Source organism: Fusarium verticillioides, chromosome 5 (assembly GCF_000149555.1).
Source record: "Fusarium verticillioides 7600 chromosome 5, whole genome shotgun sequence".
NCBI classification, from domain to species: Eukaryota; Fungi; Ascomycota; class Sordariomycetes; order Hypocreales; family Nectriaceae; genus Fusarium; species Fusarium verticillioides.
Window position 1 is genome coordinate 3,530,828 of NC_031679.1, and position 19,768 is coordinate 3,550,595.

General features: G+C 49.1%; 7 protein-coding genes across 9 annotated transcripts; 2 read left to right on the top strand and 5 right to left on the bottom strand.

Moving 5' to 3' along the window:
- Positions 1-1,529: 1,529 nt before the first annotated feature.
- On the bottom strand, positions 1,530-4,800 carry FVEG_09197 (C4-hydroxylase). Its single transcript, XM_018898168.1, has 2 exons — positions 3,297-4,800; positions 1,530-3,229 (listed from the first exon to the last, which is right to left on the bottom strand). The coding sequence occupies exons 1-2, from the start codon at positions 4,015-4,017 to the stop codon at positions 2,829-2,831; spliced, it is 1,122 nt and encodes a 373-aa protein (XP_018755999.1). The 5' UTR covers positions 4,018-4,800; the 3' UTR covers positions 1,530-2,828.
- Positions 4,801-4,827: 27 nt separating this feature from the next.
- On the top strand, positions 4,828-8,829 carry FVEG_09198 (translationally-controlled tumor protein). Of its 2 annotated transcripts, XM_018898170.1 has the most exons (6): positions 4,829-5,518; positions 5,608-6,034; positions 6,160-6,271; positions 6,350-6,487; positions 6,545-6,707; positions 6,764-8,829. In XM_018898170.1, exons 2-6 carry the CDS (start codon positions 6,020-6,022, stop codon positions 6,846-6,848), a joined length of 513 nt encoding a protein of 170 aa, XP_018756001.1. In that variant the 5' UTR covers positions 4,829-5,518; positions 5,608-6,019; the 3' UTR covers positions 6,849-8,829. The 2 variants fall into 2 exon arrangements, with proteins under 2 accessions (XP_018756000.1, XP_018756001.1); XM_018898169.1 differs by having other exon boundaries at positions 4,828-6,034.
- Positions 5,704-8,652, bottom strand: FVEG_09199 (hypothetical protein). 2 transcript variants are annotated; one of them, XM_018898171.1, is made up of 3 exons: positions 8,623-8,652; positions 8,381-8,537; positions 5,704-8,313 (listed from the first exon to the last, which is right to left on the bottom strand). In XM_018898171.1, the coding sequence occupies exons 2-3, from the start codon at positions 8,453-8,455 to the stop codon at positions 7,147-7,149; spliced, it is 1,242 nt and encodes a 413-aa protein (XP_018756002.1). In that variant the 5' UTR covers positions 8,456-8,537; positions 8,623-8,652; the 3' UTR covers positions 5,704-7,146. The 2 variants fall into 2 exon arrangements, with proteins under 2 accessions (XP_018756002.1, XP_018756003.1); XM_018898172.1 differs by lacking the exon at positions 8,623-8,652 and having other exon boundaries at positions 8,381-8,565.
- A 142-nt stretch (positions 8,830-8,971) lies between the features above and the next one.
- On the top strand, positions 8,972-10,302 carry FVEG_09200 (hypothetical protein). The gene is made up of 2 exons (XM_018898173.1): positions 8,972-9,104; positions 9,161-10,302. The coding sequence occupies exons 1-2, from the start codon at positions 9,042-9,044 to the stop codon at positions 10,127-10,129; spliced, it is 1,032 nt and encodes a 343-aa protein (XP_018756004.1). The 5' UTR covers positions 8,972-9,041; the 3' UTR covers positions 10,130-10,302.
- FVEG_16536 (hypothetical protein) lies at positions 10,198-12,975 on the bottom strand. The gene has a single exon (XM_018905780.1). It carries the CDS (start codon positions 12,923-12,925, stop codon positions 10,373-10,375), a length of 2,553 nt encoding a protein of 850 aa, XP_018756005.1. The 5' UTR covers positions 12,926-12,975; the 3' UTR covers positions 10,198-10,372.
- A 202-nt stretch (positions 12,976-13,177) lies between these two features.
- Positions 13,178-14,346, bottom strand: FVEG_09203 (hypothetical protein). The gene is made up of 3 exons (XM_018898174.1): positions 14,138-14,346; positions 13,697-14,091; positions 13,178-13,639 (listed from the first exon to the last, which is right to left on the bottom strand). Exons 1-3 carry the CDS (start codon positions 14,173-14,175, stop codon positions 13,260-13,262), a joined length of 813 nt encoding a protein of 270 aa, XP_018756006.1. The 5' UTR covers positions 14,176-14,346; the 3' UTR covers positions 13,178-13,259.
- Positions 14,347-14,448: 102 nt separating this feature from the next.
- On the bottom strand, positions 14,449-18,623 carry FVEG_09204 (hypothetical protein). Its single transcript, XM_018898175.1, has 7 exons — positions 18,173-18,623; positions 18,047-18,112; positions 17,933-17,991; positions 17,858-17,876; positions 17,737-17,802; positions 15,998-17,685; positions 14,449-15,942 (listed from the first exon to the last, which is right to left on the bottom strand). Exons 1-7 carry the CDS (start codon positions 18,173-18,175, stop codon positions 14,883-14,885), a joined length of 2,961 nt encoding a protein of 986 aa, XP_018756007.1. The 5' UTR covers positions 18,176-18,623; the 3' UTR covers positions 14,449-14,882.
- Between the last annotated feature and the right edge of the window lie 1,145 nt (positions 18,624-19,768).

A 19,768-nucleotide genomic window follows, 5' to 3' on the forward strand; every position in this document is an offset into this window, starting at 1 on the left:
TACTCAGCTGTGACCAAGGGGCAGACAGACACAGACAAGACAGAGAGGGTGAGCTCCATTCCCGGCCTTCGGGCACTAACACCTTGAGTGGAAATTCAGGGTCCTCTTAGCTACGGCCAGTGAAAACCTGCGCTCTGAAACTCGCCTGAGCTGTCTTGAGAAGCGAGCGTTTAGTGCTCAAAGCTCAAGGGAGAGACAAAAAGTCGGCGGGTTCTCGACGGAAAACACGCCAGAACCGGAGAGAATGGGCCGCATGCATCAATTGTCCTAGGGAAAGACGAGACAACAAGACGAGACGAGGCTGGTTGCGGCTTGCATTGTAGTAGAAATGGCATCAACCACCTGATATCTGTCTCGAGCTGTCTATTGGTGTCTGGATCAACCACGTCAGTCATCATCACCGTTGACAACAGCCACAAAACATCGTCAACGTTAGCAACGCCCTCTACGTGCATATGCACAATTAATTACACAACTGCCAGACAGAGACAGAATGCATGTTACGTATCAACTCTATTTGCTTTTTGTTGTCTTATCTTTTCTCTTGTCTCGGATGCATCAAACCTACATCCGCCCTGCATCATCGTCCCCCCAACCGTGTTCATTGTTTTCTTTTTTATCGGTAAATCACGTCACCAAGTTCTCATGTCTAAATCTTTCCAGGAAAATCCCATCGCCAAGTCGTGCCCTTTCTTGCTTTTCCTCCCGATCTCTATCTCAGCCGCAATTTCAAGAGGCCCAGTTCTTGGTGGAGGAACATCTCCCTCCAACTCAAGGCTTCTCCCTGAACGTGGATGCGGATACGTCAATAAGCCGAGCTACCGAGAAAGAAAGCATTTTACCAAGAAAATTGACAGGTTATCGTGACAGAACGCCAAGACGGAAAACAACAAAGGATCTTCCCTGATTGTGGCTCCGGATGTTGTGAAATTCTCTCTTTCCCTCCAAACAGATGGATCCCTGTACGACCACGTACAGAATTTAAGGCCGAGACAATCATTCAATGTCTCTCCCGGGTTCGTAGGAACTCATCCGTCCCGTCGATGTAAAGCGTATCACGAGAAGACAGACTTGCTCGGTATCTGATGAACTACTCCAAACGAATATCGTCATCTCCGATGCCAGCTTCATCAACCGAACCTATCGGTCCGGAGCTTGACTTTAGTCCTGGATTTCCAAACAGACCAAAAACGGCACTCGACAATCTTCAATGTTTCTAATTTATTCATAGCCGCTGTTAGCACTTCAAATCTACTTTCGAGGCCCGTGGTTCTGTCATTTCCCCCGCGTAGAGAGCCTCCATCTGATCAAAGCGTTTGTTTCGTTATTTCGACGTCAATTAGAAAACACCGGTGCTTGTTACGAGCTATTCCCCTAGCCTATACTTAATTTCCATCAAGTTCATAGGACTTGTTATAACTGTTTCTTGTCAAGCTGAACGATGCTCGTCACGAATTCTCATCACTCCCAGTTCGCTGGCTCAGTGCATATTCTTACACGTCACACAACCTCGACTAATCTCAACAGATCATATATCAATTAATAGTGAGCAACGATATGTCGTTCTCATCGTAACATGCAAGGGTCTTCGATACATGACATGCATATGGGTTATTTCTTCATAATCCCGAATACGGGTCGCTTCATATAGGGTAGGCCAATTGCTCACATTGACATGGAGCTGAGTACCTTAGTCTCGATTTGACCATTGCAGAGTGATGCATTAAACATTTACATTCATATGATCACACGGGCTAATACGTATGATATGGGAAGAGTCCTCCTGCAATCTAAACGTCGAGATCCTGGCTGTGACCACTCCTTAAACACTTGGTAGGACCTCTCAATTGCTAGATGTTGAAGTACCGTCTTCAATTACTTGCCCAATGACCATGAATTAATGGCCCTTCTACCATTACAACAATGACTGCAAGAATTGATGCCTCATGCCCAAAACATGTAGACGGTCTTATTAATGTCCTTCTAGTGTTTCACATAGGCTATGCAAGAATGTCTTGCCACAGGGAGCTTTCAATCTCATGTCAAGACATACAGACAGTCCAGAGTGACTCTACCAGTGGAGAGGTATCACGATAGCATCCAGTAATTATCAATACGGTTACAGAAAGAACTGTTAATATTCTGTTCCTGGGGGCTATCCTGAGGACCAATCCGAGATACAGCATCGTACATCTGCGCAGCTATTCATGTTCTCACTGGATTTCTTCTCCTTCTTTCTAGCCATACTCGTTCCCGATACACAGGAACAGGAACCCAAGTCCTATCATCTCACATATTAATTGTGCGCCGTTTCCAAACCCAAGTCTGTGTCTCATTCTCGAAAATAATAGTACAAATCCAGATGTAAAGCAAATAGGCTGGAAGACTCTCGTCTATCCAACATCGCATTCTCGGAAGGCCAGCCTTGCCACCGCACTACCAGACCCTTGGATTGCGAAGACGGGGCTGGTGGCAAGGTAACAATGGGAGTTGTAAGATAACGAAAGTAGGAAGAATGTATTAGGCCCAAGGAGTTGGTCCATCAGGCGCCTCATTAAAGCCATGAATTAAAGGTTGATAAAAATTACCGCAAGCTTCGAGCCGTGATGATAAGTGTCGATGTTGATATTGCCGTCATGCCCAAACCGATCCAAAACCGTAACGAAAAAGCGCCCCTCTGATAAGATTAAACAACCATATCGCAATCCGGCGATTCCCAAATAATCGAATACTGATGCTTGGATTTCTTGTTTTGTTGGGAGCGTACAATCGTGTGCTCCTTATGCTGAAATCAAAAAGTTCATGTGCCAATGTCTCAAAAACAAAATCTACTGAGCCTTTCCCGCGGCCTTAGCCTTCCTTTGGCTAGGCTTGTTGGTCTTGGAGCCCCTGTACTTGGTATCGAGAAGAGTGTCCCAGAAAGTGAAGAAGGGCTGAGCAAAGTTGGTCTTGATGCCCCAGTGCTGGTGGTGGATGTCGTGATATTCAGCGTTGTTGCTGGTGACGATCTGGAGAGGGTCCCAGGGGAACGCGTAGCCACAGTGGTCGTCGACAGTCTTGATTGTGGACATTGAGAAGAAGAGGATGCCCTGGCGCAAAGTCATGCGGGTAACCTTGAATGCGACGGCGGCACCAAGTGTGTCGAGCAGGAATCCCTCGACAGGGTGGTTGTAGAGAGCACCATAGGCGTAAGGCACGTAGAGACGATGGTGGCGAGAATGAAAATGGACTGTTGAATTGAGTTAGCGATCGCGACATTGAAATGAAGGAGCTTTTTTTGTGTAGATGGTACTTACCATACAACCACTTGTTGACATGCATCAATCGGTGGAGGAAGTATTGCCAAGTATCGATGATGGCAGCACCAATAAAGTACTGAACAGCAGGGATCAGGAAGTGGTAGATGGTCTTGGCCAATGTCATCTCCCAAGAGGCGAAAGCAGGTTCATTGTTTGCGCCCACCAGCGATGGGTAGTAACCGCCAGCAACAGCCCCGGCCAGTAGGGGATGAGTGTCCAGGAGACTCTTGGAGATTGCTGTAGCGTTGAGGCCGACGAGGCCGAGCACAGTTGGGAGAGCTCGTTGCGCGATACGGATGCGAGTAGCCCAGACAGCGACGTCATATTCACTCTTTCCAACCATCTCCGGAGGCTCGGACAAGGCGAGAAGAGCGCCAGTGACGACCTGGATGATCTGCTGCAGGATAACATCGCGGGCGACCTCAAAGCGGGAGACGTGGTTGCGTTTGGTGATTTCTTCGGGCGTGTGTAGTCGATATTGGGGGAACCAGTCATAGACGTCGATTGCATGGAATGTCAGGGACAGGACCCAGTACACAACAATAGGGAGTAACAAATTGAGCCAAAAGTCGGAGACCCAAGGGAAGAGATCAGGCTGGACCTCTAGACTAAATGTTGGCAGCGGTGGTAAAGCTGTTTCGAAGAGCGTATGATTGAATGAGGTGCCGGGCATGGCCATGGCGGAGCCATCGGCAAGAATGGAGCTGTCGTTGCCCATGACGGGGTTCAGAAATAAGTTGCTAAGGTATCGATGCTGCGGTCGCGTTATAACTTTAGATGGTGATGATGTGAAGGAGCGAAAGGAGACAATTCAGTTCCGTAGGGGAGGGGGAACTGGAAGCGACAAAACGAAACAAACAATTAATAGGGTCTCGATCAACAAATGAAGGTAGAAAGAGTTGGAGGCTAGACCTGGAAGATACAAGAGATTTAAGAAAAGGGAGCGTCGATGTCGATGGCGATGGCAATGGCAAGTTAATAAAACCCGACGGCCCAAGGCGAATGAATGGAGGCAAGGTACAGTACCCAATCTACTAGGCGTAACTTGATTTGGGGGGCCAGAAGATTAGATTAAGGCTCGTGTCGTCCAATCGCTCGCGCCGCTGGGTCACTTAAAGTGGCAACCCACCTCAGGTACAAGCGAAAAAACACTGATGATACAGTATCTGCAGACACGGAGGCAGCCCTGCGCCCGGGAGCTTCGGAGTGCAAAGTACCTAGAATTCAATCAGCGGACGGACTGTACTGTGCAACTGGACTGGAAGAGGTCCAATTATTCCAAACCCACGCCAAGAGACTAATCAATCTCCTTTTTGTAGATGATACTTTACGAATGCAACATTCTCATGCGTTATTCCATGTACATGTGTCTTTGCAATTCTCACAATTGACATCTCCTGAAGAGCAATTCCACTGGGCAGGTCGCGAGGTCACATCATGGCCGGGAGTGGCGGATCAGCCCACGCGTTAGAATGTCAGTGACTTTGCCAAATCACATGTGTTAATCTCCATAACATCACACTCATCAGCTCTGCGATATCTCTTACTTATTATCAAAGGGTTTCACACACTGTCATTGCTCAGTGGACTCAGAAAACGTACGAATATCTTACGCCTGTCCTCCCTGTCAATTCATGTTGGTGCTCCATCGCCTGTTCATTCCTCTAGTTACAGGGCAAGCCTTGCGAAGCCTCTCGTGGCTCATACCACTGAAACGTCACCAACAGGTCATATGTCTGCTGTCAAAGCAGAGAAACTGTTTGCAGCTCGTCTGAATCTTTAAATTAACTGAACCGAGACGCAGATAGATCATGCCAGCCCAGGCAGCTCAGCCGTCAATTATTTTGTAGATTCCCTTTCCCTGGCCATGGCATCACATCGCATGAAGCCGTTCGGTTCCAAATCCGCGTATTAAATCCGGGGCAAACACGGAACCCCTGGCTGATCGTGTCAGACGTTGAAGATCATAGGTCCTCTCGGACTCAGGGTGCTACATAATAAGCCTGTTTTCGGCTGCTTAGGACTTGAGAAAATACTCGGTATGGGACATGCAATGCTGTTAATCGGCAGTATGTAAGTGTATTTTCCATGACGCGTGAGATGCAGCTCAGCATTGCCGTTCGCGGTGTAATTCTATTGGGCTAGAGCTGGCCTATTATATTACATTGTCGTCCACGGATCAACCACTCGTCAGCGGACAGCCTTGGTGGTTAGCTCAGGTATGTAGCCTGGTAAGGTGGTTTTCGCTACCTTAGCCAGGGGATCTCAAACTACCTACAATCCTTCCTTGCTTACAGCTACAACGAAGATGTTTTTGTTCATCTTAGCTTGATAGCTTCTCGCTAAGAAGCCCACAATACTAAGATCTATGCTCTAATTTAGCATATTCCGCTTGTCGCTCTAACTCTTCATCCAAAACGTGATATGAGCAGAGAGACCGATTTGGTGTTTTCGAGGCCCACTCCATGAACTTGATTGGTTTAGAGGCACCGGCCGCGGAAAAATTTTACGGCGTTGTTCAGTGAGCTTTTTCAGTTTGCGTGCCGCTAATGTACTTGGAGCCCCCACTACCCCGCCACTGGCTCTAGATTTTTATTATCATCAGGCTCTGTTTCTCCCTTTGGCTTTTGCTCCTCTTTGCCAGTCTCATCAGCTTCATTTTCTCCTCTTCTCCATCCCCATCTCATCCTTAAAAGGTCTAATCGACTCCAACCGTCAAAATGCTTATCTACAAGGTACGACCATGAACAATCCCGTCTCATCACCTTGAGCTGTACCCCGCCTACTCTTACCCCGCGCTCGATTCTTGTCGTGTTTTTGTCTTATTCGCATGATCTGTCGCTGAAACCCGCAACAACAGGATATCCTCACCGGTGACGAGCTCATCTCCGACTCCTACGATCTCAAGGAGGTCGATGGCATCGTCTACGAGGCCGACTGTGCCATGATCGAGGAGGGCGGTCTCAACGTCGGTACGTGACGATCAGCATCAAAGCCTCAGGGCTGGTGTAAAGCAAGGTTCAATTTTGCCCTAACACCATAATCCACAGATATCGGTGCCAATGCTTCCGCCGAGGAAGCTGCTGAGGATCTCGAGGACCAGGTCGTCAAGGTCAACAACATCGTCAGCTCTTTCCGTCTCCAGGAGACCTCTTTCGACAAGAAGAGCTACCTCACCTACCTCAAGGGTACATAGAAACAACCCCATCGAGATCCACGATACCAGAAGTTAACACCAATTCCAGGTTACATGAAGGCTGTCAAGGCTGCTCTCCAGGAGAAGGGTGCTCCTGCCGAGGAGATCTCTGCTTTCGAGAAGGGTGCCCAGAACTATGTCAAGAACGTCGTCCTTGCCAAGTTCAAGGACTTCGAGTTCCTTACTGGCGAGTCCATGAACCCCGACGGAATGTGAGTTTGCCCCTTGTCACCGAGTCTGTGTTCCTTGGAAGACTAATTATCTACAGGGTTGTCCTCCTTAACTACCGTGAGGATGGTGTCACTCCCTACATCACCGTCTGGAAGCACGGTCTTACCGAGATGAAGGTCTAAGGTGGGGGTAGTGACGTGGTGATGTTTTTGGTCTGCCTTGTTTGTGACGACAGACGGACGAGCAGTTATTTAGATTACGAGCCACACGAATCTCGTTCTCGGCGCTTGGTATATCCCCGAGATATTGCGATGAGATGAACAAAAAAGAAAGAAGTCATGAGTTCCAACCAATTTTGTATTTTTGACCCTTTTGTGCAGTGATGAAGGCGATTCTCGAGGCAAAGAAAGCAGGAAATATCAAAAACTCCCCTAGATGCGCGCCTGGTAATGCTGTGCGTCTAATACGGATTCTCGTAACTTAAAATTGTGGCCTCGTTGCCATAGGAATGGGAGGAGGTTCATCGTTGGCGGGAGCAGCTGAAGCACCCATAAGAGCCGGCTTCTTCTTTGGCGGAGGTGGAGGAGGCTTCTTCTTCCCAACAACGCTGGCTAATCCGGGCGATGCTGGCACAGAGGGAGCATCCTCATTTTGACTTTGTGTTTGGTTGCCTTGGAACTTGGAGTATGAATTCTGCGCCTTATCAAGAAGCCCATACTTTTGGTTCAGGTTATTTGCTGTTTTGGCTCCAGCAGCGACTTGTTCGCCATGACGTTGGCGGAAGTTGTTAGCTGTACTGGCAGCAGCTCGGACATCGGATAGAGAGACTGAAGAAGGATCCTTTTGGAATGAAGAGGCAGTCTTGAGGGCGGCTTGCTTCTGAGCCCATGTGGTACCCTCACTAGGTGGTGGAGGTGCTGCTGTGTTAGCGCTAGATGATGTTCCAAACTTGGAGAATCGGTTCTGCAGTTCGCTCATGTGTGATGTAGCAGGTGCTGGAGGCGGTGACGCGACACCAGGTCGTGGAGGTTGAGGTGGGCTAGGCGATGCATCGGCTGCCGGACTGGAACGACCGATACCAAAGCCGGGGACTGATATCCCTGCTGCACCCAGACGATTGACTGCCCCTTGATTCAGTAGACCGTTGCCTGTAGGCGCAGGACTAGCAGCGGGAGAGCTTGTAATGGTGCTTCCAGAATTTGTCCTTGGGGGCAGTCGTGGTGGTAAACTGGGAGGTGCAGCTTTTCCTCCGACGCCCGCCATTGCAGATTGATATGAAGGCGGTTGCCCCGAACGTCCATCAGCACCATCTCTGCGACCGGGAGGCTTCGGTAGGCTATCCGTTGAAAGACCTGTAGTATTTGTGCGATAAGGGCCACGAGGTTGCGGTTGTTCCTCATATCCCTCTTCGGGCTCGGCATACACAGGTTCTTGAGGAGGCGGTGCTCTCGGGTCCATGTATTTCGAAGGAGCGGTGATAACCTTTCTCGGTCCCGACTCTTCCCTTGGAGGTGGTGGAAGAAGACCGGCACCGGTACGTTTGGGAGGTGGTGCAAAGGTTGAAGGGTCCTTTAGTTGGGACAGCGGAACAGAAACGTGGCTACCTCGGTCCTCATCCTCAGACTTTCCTCTCCCAACGAGTCCTTTCTGTGAGGATGTCAGCCATTGATAACAGTAGCAGGGAAGGACGAGAGCGGAGAGGGAGACTGCTTACAACTTGACCTTTCAAGCTGCTGCCGGGCTTTTCAGGATGCCATCCATTTTTCATGATATCCTTGTATTTGGACATGGCGAAGAGAAGACTTGTAGGTATCGGATTGCTATAGGAATGAAGGAGTGAGGTGAGGTGAGGTGAGGTTGGGATAGACGAGCTGCTCAAGGTTTACATTAGTTACCCGCAGTTCCAGTTACATTTGGGTTGGGCCCAAATCCACTGAGCACGGGAGAGTGACGTACAGTTCTGCCGAGCCACTGGAGATCCGTCAGTCAGTCAAGCCACAATCTATCTACCTACCTACCTAGTGTTCGCGGGGTTGTCTTCTTTGACAGCTGAGATTCAGTGCTGACGCCTTGCGATTTAGGTGTCAATTCTTTGGACTTGACTTCTCATGATGGGATAGAGAGTCCATGAGTTTATAGCCCATCATTTCAATTAATTTATAGGCATAGTATACAAGATCACTGCTTCAGTTCATTTGGCAATATATATATATATATATTTTAAAGAGGACGAGATAGCATTTTAGCAGGCAATTAATTACTGGCGCAGTAATTGAGCATTTCTTAGACGCGTTTCTTCCATTTACGCGTCTAATCATTTATTAAACCACTTCAACACTTCAACTTTGTACGGATACACATAGCGACAAATCAAAATGGCATCGCAACAAAACTCAGACTATGAACTCTTAACAGAGCATTTTGGGTACCCTCCAGTTGTAAGTTGATACTGGTAATATTACAATATCAAAAAACAAGCACTAACGCCTACAAGTCCCTCCTCGACGACATCATCAACACTGTCAATGTCCTCGCCGACCGTGCCCTCGATTCAGTCGAACGTCTTCTTCTCTCCATTCCTCCGCAATCATTAGGCTTCTCCAACAAACATGCCTCGAAAGACGGAACGCCAGCTCTACCGCCCGACGAGGCAGCCAAGCTAGAGATTGAACATGGCACACACCAGCTCGAGACTCTTCTCAACGCGTCCATCGACAAGAACTTTGATTTATTCGAGCTATACACGATGCGCAATATCCTAACTGTGCGACCAGATGATCAACCGTACATGCGTCTGGCGCACTACGAGGGCTTGGATTTCTCTGGGTCAGAAGGTTCGGATCGGCCAACGACAGAGTCTGTGACTGCGCTGCGAAGGAGGCTACATGCTAGCCAGCGACTGCACACAGCACTCGAGTCTGAGAGAGCCCGAAACGATGCGCTGCTTGGTAAATTGAGGTCTGTGCTGGGTGTTGTACCTGGCAATGTAAAAGCAGAAGAGGGACAGGCTCAAGCACCAGACGGTTCAGCCTTTGGATTCCTGCGCGACAAAGCAAGTCTTGAGGCCGCTGGAGCCGATAAACCCATCGCGACGACAACAGAATTCACCCTCTCACAATTACAAGCCCTCCGCGCACTATCAACATCACTACGCACATTGCTTCCAGACCTTGGACCGACAGACGCAGACACCTCAATGGAGGATGCCTCGAGTAGCTCACGTACATGGAGACGCGAGCGTGTGGAATATGTCGAGGGTGCTTCGCGGAAATATCTCGAGTCAGCTAGAGGTCTGGAGCTGGGAGATCAGGGCGAGGTACGTGATGGTGAGTGGCAGGGAGAAGGACGCAAAATCACAAGAAGCGATGTTGAGGGGTTGGAGCAAGTGGCTGCTATGCTCGGGCAGAAGTCAACGACGGCAGACGAAGCTTCTGGTGATGGAGACCCGATGGATCAGTCGTAAGTCGAGAACTGAATCTTTGATATGTCAACTTGAGTTGAATTTAAATGGCGTTGGGCGAACGAAGAAAACGGTCTATATCATAGTCTTGGCGATGAAAACTTTTGTCAATCAATATACAAAACAGATGCTTCAAGGCATGATCAGCACAGCATCTATTCAGCGAGGTATACACCTCTAGTACATGTCTAACCCTTGACTAGTGGTACAATCATCTCATCCCATCATCCCTCCTTGTTTTCTCTATTAACGCGCATACTGCCTCAACTTCTGGCTGTCTATTAAACCATTACTCTGAGCAAGAAACCAGAAATGATGTCTCCAGTATCTCTCATTCGCACTCTTGCTCTCCCTATCATGAAGCTTATACTTGAGAACAACATCCACGACTCTCTTGGCCGACTCCGTGTCTTCATTTTCCAGAAGCGCTTGCATCAAATCCTTGAGACACGAGAGCGATGTGGCAGGGCGACCAGCATCGGCGAGATCATCAAAGATAGACATGGCTTCTCGAACATCACCGCCGATGGCATGGGCGGTCATGACCCGCTCCCACAGGGTCTGGTCGCCGCTGGACACCTTTGTTAGATTGTTGTCCTTGAGCAGAGTGCGGATCTTGTTGATATCGGGAGGATCATGACGAAGCGCGCGCTCAACCAGAATAGTGATCATGTGAGGTGTTAGAACAGGACCAAAGCCGTTGTCGCGCATATGTTGCTGCAGGGCAGCAACAACATCGTCGGAGCAGTTGGGAAGACCATCAAGAGCGTAAAGCATCTTGCCATATGTCTCGAGATTAGGCTTGAGTTCAGCTTGTTCAATATGATTGAAGACTTCTTTGATAGCAACAACTTGCTCCTCAGCACTGGCATCATCCATACGCCCAATAAGAGACTCGAGTAGAATGGTAAAGGTAGCAGAGTCAGGTTCGATGCCCTCCTTCTGCATAGACTGTAAGAGCTCGCCAAGGTTCTTGTGATGGCCCATGCGAATCGTCTCACGGATGATGATGTTGTAGGTGCGAGTGTTTGGAGCGAGACCCTGTCTTCCAGCCCACGCCAGCAGATCGTGTGCGGCCTTGGGGTCTGTATTCAACAGACTCTTGAAGGCAGCGTTAACGGCTTCGATAGTAGGCTCAACAGCTTGAGACTGTTTTCCTTTCTTAACTGCACGTTGCCAGTTTTCTACCATCTCCGCGAGTGCCTGTAGACCCTTGCGATGCTGACCGAGCTCAATAAGCGCCGACACACGCTCAGTCCAGATGACACTGTCGAGCTTCATGCCAGACTTAACAAGTTGATCCCATAATGCCTCGATCTTGCCAATATCCTTGCACATCTTCCATCCGTGCAACATGCTTGTATACGTTCTGACTGTTGGCTCGACGTCAAGCGAGCGCATTAGGTCCAGTGTCTCCTGAACTCTTGGATAACGACGAATTGCACACCACACAAAGATCCAAAAATCGAGGAATTCACGATCTTGAGCCAGCTGGGGCTTGATACTTGGGTTATCGCGCAAGGCCACCAACATGTTGTCCCAGACGGATCCAACGGCACTTTTGTTGCGTGCCCTATAAGCTGTTCGTAATTGCTTGTGAAAGCTGTTGACACTGGTTCGCGCCCCCGGATATGGACCCTGAGATGAGGCTTTCACCCAGGCGTGAGATTCACCCATGATCATATCTGATGCAAGAGCCCATTGTTGCGTGACATACTCCTTGATTGTGGTCAGTTTCTCGGGGGAGAGTCTTGAGGTTTTTGATGCGATATTATCGATATCAGCCTGTTTGATTTTGTACTTGGATAGCACCGCTCGTACAAGTATTAGCAATGGCGACAACTGCGTCCTGTAGTCAGAGCCAGAATATCTGTTATCTGAAGTGATAGCGAGGGTAGCCAGTAGTGAAGGGATGACTTCAATGGCTTGTGGCGGTGGTAGTTGAAGGAACAAAGAGGCCAACGCTCGAGATGCCTGTGTCCCTGCTTGTGCCGGGGAGTCATCCCTGCTATACTCTGCATCCTTCAACACCTCTGTGACGCTGGGTAGTGCGAAGCGCGCCTCCTTATCGGCTTCACTGGGTCGCTTGAGCTGGGAGATATGCTGCCACATTTTGAGAATCTCCAGCCTTATTGCGGTGCGGCTATTGGACTCATTCTTGTGCTGTAAGAGCTTAGCACACATGTTGAGAATGAGATCGTTTCGTATGCGAAGGCTATAGTCCCCAAGCGCCCGGTACTTCTCAGCTATGTCGTGGCTGTTCTTGAATAGACCATTTTGAAACATGTGTTCACACTCACTGCTGAGCAGTTGGGTTACAGCTGTGTAGATAGTCTTAGGGATCTGGCCTTCAAGACCGACGATACTGGGCCAGATTTCATCGCGGAAGATGTTATAGCGCTCCTTGGGGTTGAATCCTCTGGACATGACTTCCTTGAGTCTTGCGCTGATTTCAATCTCAGTGACTACAGGCATAGGTCCATTGACAGCCTCGGTGCTTGGGGTGGCTTCATGATCGGCACGGCTCACGATTTCTTTGAAAAGTGCCAATGCAGGGTCCTGCTCTGATTTCTGTTTATGATTGAATGCATTTGCCCATGAAATCGGTCCATTGTGGGATTGTTTTGACTCTCTGCTGGTGTTGGCTGACTGTGAAGCTGTCCTTGTTCTGATCCTGGGTGTATCAGGAATATCAGCTGTGGTTGAATACGAAGCTGCAGCCCCAAGCCGCTTGGCTGAGGTCGGAACTGATCGCAACTGTGATGAGCATCTTGAACAGGCTGTCCGAGATGCGTACATGGCGTGAAGACCCCAGGAGGGTTTTGGTGGATGCAGTTGCAATATGTAGCTCAGTCAGTTGAGGGTCACTACCTATTTTCATCAAGTTGATGTTCTTAAAGGTGAGGAGCCAATCAAAATGCGTTTGTGCTTCCCACCTCGGTAAATTTCGGTGTGGCATATACCGGGTAAGTCCCTACCGAATGGAGAGATAAAACAACTTATTCGCTGGTATTTAGTGCTTACCGTCTATGTCGCTTCTGGGATTATAAAATTCAGTAGTTCAAAGTTGCATCTTCATTTATACTTGTTCTCTAATAAATCAATACCTCGTTTCTATCCAGTTGCTTCAAGTTCATTGTCCCGGTCGAAGAGTAGCAGAAAACTCTCCATCAATCTCAACAATCTTCTCTACACTCTTCTTGTAGCCCTCTTCATTCTCAATCAACTCAATATACTCGGCTACTTTCGGAAACTCTGACTTCCAGGAGCCATTCTCAAAGCTTCCAAAGTTGTCGAGATCCTCTTTGGCAGCAATCAATGGGAAGCTCAAGAGAATATCCGCGGCAGTGAGTTGCGGTCCACAGATGTACTTGCCACCTGATGTAGCAAGGTGACCTTCAATCATCTTGAGATTAACGTGCACGTTGGGGAAGATGAAGGCCGAGAAGATGCGGTTGGCGAGGATTGCTGATATGGGGCGGATGAAGAAGGGAACCTGGGGAGACTTGAGGGCTGTATATCGAGTTAGTGTTGCTGATTGAGGCGAGAGGAGAGAGACAGTTGACATACCGCTGATAACGAGGGCCATGACCAGAGGAGGCATGAGAGTACCCTCACAATAGTGAAGATAGTACTGATATCTCATCCAAGCCTCAGTCTCGCCACCAATCTTGCCCTCCATACCTTCCTTCCATCGCTGAGGTACCAGCTTCTTACCCTCAGGCACGTTCTCCGCAAGATACTGAGTGATGAAGCCACTCTCAGCCAGGGTGATGGGCTCAGCGTCTTCAGCGGCGCCAGCAGGCTTGATCTGGATCACAGGCGACTTGCCCAGCGGGTGCACCTTTTGCAGCTCCGGGGGAGCCATCATAGTCTTCTTGTTGCGGTGGAAGATCTCAAGCTCATAGGGCAGATTGAGCTCCTGCAGCAGCCAGAGGATGCGCTGGGAGCGCGACTTCTCGAGCCTGAATTGGTTAGCATTTCAGTGACCAATGTCTAAATGAGACATACCAGAAGAGCTTGACGTGGGGTAGTTCGTTTGAAGCCATGATTAGGTGCTTAATTGTGAACGGTTTGAAACTGTGTATCAAGATGAATCAATCGACAATAATGGAAATCGAGTGAGTCTATGACAACTTCTCAAAACATCCGGAAGCCTCAAATTTATATGGCCGATTAGTCTCGGCCAAGGTTCCAAATATGGCCACCCTAAATACGATATGCGACCATGATGCATCACTTTTGGTTGGCTGGTCGATCTCGATCCATAAATAAAATAACAAAAAAGGACCGGGAGCATCACATGTGCCGAGTCCTCGGGTCGATCTATTTAGCAAGTATGTTTTCATTGATTTTGTCTTTCTTGCCTTTGTCTCATACAAACAAGAGCCCAGTTCCTGAGCCTCTAATCTAGGTAGTTACAATATTTCTTTCTCTCTATGCCACTCCCAAATGCTGCCGGTTGCCATGTGATGCGATGCCATTGGATGCGTTCCGTTCCTCTCCCTCCCCGAAACCCCTTCCACAAAAGCAAATATAGGAACCGAACGCCTTTTGCTCTAAGACTCCTTCAATCCATAGGCTTTGCGCCAAAATCAACACGCTGTGACCATCCCCAAGTCCGCTGTAAAAAAATCCATCGATATCCTTTTCTGGATGCTTTCCATATTCTTTCCTTTGCTTTGCAGCCAATTCACACATCAGACTCCATTTTGATACGAGACGGATATCACTCCATAAGCAACTTATAACTTTTTCATCGTCGTCGAGACTTTGCTGCTGGGGCTGGCGCGTCGTTAACGGCCTCCCGCTTTCGTGTCTGCTTTCGAGATCTGGGAGGTGGCGGGGGGTCACTGTGTAAGTGTCCTAGTTCCTCCAGCGCGGTCGTGTTCTCCCACTGGAGACTGCGATAGTTGGGCACTTCCGGCGACTTGTCCCGGATGCGAGTGCTCATTCGCTTGTGATTCTCCTCTTTCTTCTCACCATCTTCCTCCTTGGACAGGTAGGCCTTGCGGCTCTCCATATGCTTGGCGATCTTGTCCTTGAAGCTCAAGAGCTCCTTTCGAAGCTTGAGTTCGTTGAAACCACGAGGGTCTAGCCATTTGATGAGCTCATCTACATGCGCCGGCTCCGAGATGTAACCCCACTGGTGTGCGTTGAAGACACTGGTGTTGGCCTCTTCCATAGCCTTTCGCTCAGGAACAGTCATGTTAAACTTTTCCTTGTACTCTTCCTGGAGCTCAGCAGGCAGGTCGATGTATCCTTCTCGCTCAAGCTCGTCAGGTCCTTGAACCCAGATCAGGCCGTTAGCGTAATCGGCTGATGCAGTCGAGCTATCAGGAAGCCCACCATACGGCATGCCATTTCGTTCAAACCAATAGTACCGGTTCCAGAAGCGATCCTTTCCGAGCACTCGGGTTCGTGGGCAGTCAGCCTCGCGCAGATCGTTTTCGATGACGGCAATCTCGTCCTCACACTTTTTGACGACTTCCTCTTTCTTCTGAATGTCCTTCAAGAGTTTGATGAACTGCTTTGATTGGGCTGGCGGCTTAGGCGTCTTGGCAACCTTGGCTGCCTTCTCTTTCTTGCGAACCTCTTCTTCCTCTTGCTTACGCTGCTTAGCCGTCTGAGGTCGTCGGCGCTTGCGAGCCGATGGATCATCTTCCGTTTCTTCGCCGTCTCCCCCTCGTGAGATAATGGAATCGTCGGGATCAGCCATTTTCACGTCCCCATCCTCTTCCTTCGGCGGGGAAGGAGGCATGTTCTCTGGTAGGAGGATCTTTTTCTGCTCATTGAGTTGGCGTAGATCTTCAATGCTGCATAGATTGTTAGCATTCGCTGCCAAATGGGCAAGATTGGCTCTTGACTTACGCTTGCTTACGTTGCCGCTGCCATTCGATCCTCTCCTTGCGGTAGGTGGTCATGGTTTCGCTGCAATCTTCCATGTAGCCTCGCATGGCCTTGGTCTCAGTGGTCAGCATGCAGATTATCTGCAAAGCCTTGACCCGCTGGTTAACATCGAGTTGGGCGTATCGCTGCTTGACAGTTTCTTGAGTAGCGTCAACTCCAGCAGGCACAAGGAGGTGCAAGAGCTCCTCGCAGACCTCATGACGACGTTCGTTCTTTGATAACTGATGGAGAAGGCCAACCATGATTCGCTCCCATCCTCCGTTAGTAAAGTCTCGCTTTCGCAGGTGTTCGATCCAGTCGTAATCCTTGAGAAGTTGCTCGGCGCGATGCTTGGTCTCCTCCTCGCTTTCCTTCTCAGCGGCCGCGGCCTCGGCAGCCAAACGTTCTGCCTCCGCCTTAGCAAGACTGCTGCGGGTAGCTCGCCCCACTGGCCGAGCCTCGGGTTCAGGAGTTGGCAGAGCGCTAGCATCCTCATCGCTGTCCTCGTCGCTATCTTCTTCGTCGACTTCGGGTAAAGTGATGCGAACCTTGCCACCATCGGCTTCAGAGTCCACCAGAATCTTCAATACTGAGCAATGGATCTCGTCAAGCAACTGAATCGGAACCTCCTCTGACGCAAAGCAGAGAGTCTCAACATAATCGTCAAATGTGAACGAGTCCAGCTTAAACACCTCGCAGTACACATTTAAGGTGTCCCAAGTCTCCAGCAATGGGCCAATCGATTCCATATCAATCTTGTCGCAATACTCACTCTGCGGCATGTCGTCGTTTTCAACCTTTACAGGTGGGTTTCTGCAAAGGAATTTGAGCGGTGGACGTTTGCGATCATCTCGGGGCTCAAGCTGCAAATCTTCGATGGGATATTTCGGGGGAGGAGGGGGTGGGGGAGGAGGCGGCGTAGGTTCACGCTGGATTGGTGTCTGGATTCCATAGTCCGAAGGAGAGCTGAATGGGTTGCTGCCATGAACAGGCATATTAAGAGGCCACTTGAGACCTTTTGAACCAGATCCCGGCTGACCAGGCTTCGCCTTACTCTTGGGAGCCGGCTTGAGTTCCGGCAGACGTACTGGACCAGAATGAAGTGCAGAAGTCAGATCATGACCGTTGGTGTCATGGCTGAGGTGGGCTCGCTTCTGGGCCTGCAGCTGTTTACGCTCCATGACCTTTGTGTCATACCGAAGGTGAGGAGGAACACGAGTATCGATATGATACTGGCTCGCATAGTCATGCTTAACTAACCACGGTGCCCCATTCCATGCGTCGCGAGTGACAGTCTTCTTGATGAAAGATCGAAGCATCGCCTTGGTGAAGATACCCCGGTCGCGACAGATGTGTTCATCGGTTACAATCGTGTCCTGTTCTGTGTCCTTGAGATCCACCAGATAGCGAGTTGTAGGTAAAGAGTGAGTTCCATCAGGAAGAGCACGGGGACCAAAAGTTGTCTTGTCGCGGACCAGTCCATGAGCGCGATCGCCTCCCTTCATGGTCACTGTGACCTCTTCACCAGGGTAATAGTCATGCTTGAACTCGTCGTAGATTTGATCAACGAGGTTATCCAGGCGAGAAACGGTCTGAAACTGCACCTTACGCAGTATAGGGCCTTTCAACGCCTCGGGAAATGAAGCTTCAACTTCCTTGCCACCAGCAAGCTAAGCCAATTGTTAGCCGTTGAACAATAAATCAAAGTTTGCAAAACAAACCTCGCTCTTCAGAGCTTCAAAGAAAGTTAGACCGGAATGGCCTGTAATCTGATCATTAAAGCGACGCTGCAGGATGGGTAAGCAAGGGACGTCAAGGTGTAAACCAGATATCATAGCTAACCTGTTTATAGAAATCCATTCTAAGAATTGTGTAAGTAAGGTGTAATATTGGACTCAGGTGATACATGGCACTTACCGATCAAGATAGTCCTCATATGAGGTAAAGATCTCCCCTGTTTGAGGAATATGCCAAACCTATTTCTGTTTAGCTATTGCAAAAAAATCTATAGCTATGTTAAGTTAGCCGTACCTCAGTATTCTCATCTTCAATTTCCTGTGCCGGCAAGAAGCGGACCGGTTTACGTTTGAAGAGGACCTGGTGATACTCGTTTAGCAAAGGCGAAGTGGCCAAGAGGCAAGCAAGAGAAGCGCGTACCATGATCAAGTAATCGAGGCGCAAGCGGCCGAGTCGGATGTGCAATAGAAACCACCTGCAAGGCTAAGGTATAGCCTGCCCCCACTAACAAGATTGAAGGTTGAAAGCGATGCTATATTGCAGCATGAGCACGAGGGTGATTGTGGTGGAAGACGCGACGTTGAAGAACGGTGCTAAGGTGAAATTTGGGGTCGCTTCGTTTTGCGTGGGCGGATCGAGGAGAACGCGGGCGCGCAGGTGGGAAATAGAAATCGGGGGTGGGCTCCTCGAGAGACGGAGTCCGGAGTTGAACGACTTACACGCTCGCTCGCACGTAGCGGAGAGCGAAGAAGCAAGGTATAAGACGCGGAAAAGATGATATACGATATATCTCTTGCAATGCGCAGACGCTGTCGAGGCAGAGACAAGTTGCGGGCGTGACTAGAGTGAGGAGAATGATGTAGGAAGAAAAGAAGATCTAAAGAAGGAAAAGAAGCGGGCTACAAGTACGCGACCTGGGCTGGCGGGAGGGAGTTTAACGGGCAGGGCAGGTCAGGTCCCGGTAGTACGGTGGGTCACTGGGAGCTGAGAGATACCCGGGCCGCCACTAAGATATGGGACATGATTCAGTAACTTGCAAGTACAGGTACTTGGAGTCAATGCCGCCCCGTCCCTGAGGTACCCTCCACGGCTGGCACATTAATAGGTAGGGTCCGATCCAATGCTTTGATGAAGAATGCGGCTGCAGATACCCGAGGATGAGACTAACACGGTACTAAAAGTGAGAGAAGTGATATATCAAGAAGTGTATATATGATATATTACTACATACAATTTACTTGTGTACTGTCTATTATATTGTATCCATGCTTTGTTGGTGTCTACATCCTAAGCGCGTCAAAACGTCTTGTCATGTTGTCCCAGCTTTTTTTTTAGTTTAGCTCCTCATGGATCCGTTCCATCCTCTCCACCTCCAACCCCTGTCGGCCCGTGGCCCTCCTCCTCCTCGTCTAAGATCCATCATTCAACTTTGCCCGCCTATAAAACAAGCCTAACTCAACTTTTTGCCCACGTTCTTGGACTCTTTATAATCCTCACGTCACTCTGCACCCAGAAAACATGGTTTCGGAAACAACTAATGCAGGCTCGGGAAGTTATGCTCAATATAGCTTAATCTTGGAATTCTCCTGGAGATACTCCAGACCGTCATCTCGGGACGCCAAGTAAGCTCCTGATACCACAATCACTCACGATAATCACCAGCAAATCGCATTTCAGAGTCAAAGAGCCTCTGAATATTATACTCTGTCAATATATTGAACTTATATTTAGACTGCCTGGAATTAACAGAGCATCATGACATAGAAGAAGAGCCTCTCCGGTCTCTCCGTCAAACGCGCTGTGTAAGTCATATTGGAATTATATACAGCCCTACCACTTCGCAAATACCCCCAAACGAGCCCCAGTAGTCAGACATAATATACTTAGACCACATATAATGTCTTTGCACTTTTAGGCACTGGCAAAGGAGCCATTATGTCACAGCCAGAGCTGGAGCCACCGCCTCCTCCAGAACCATCACCTAGCTTTGTGCTCTATGAAGCTCCACAATTGGTA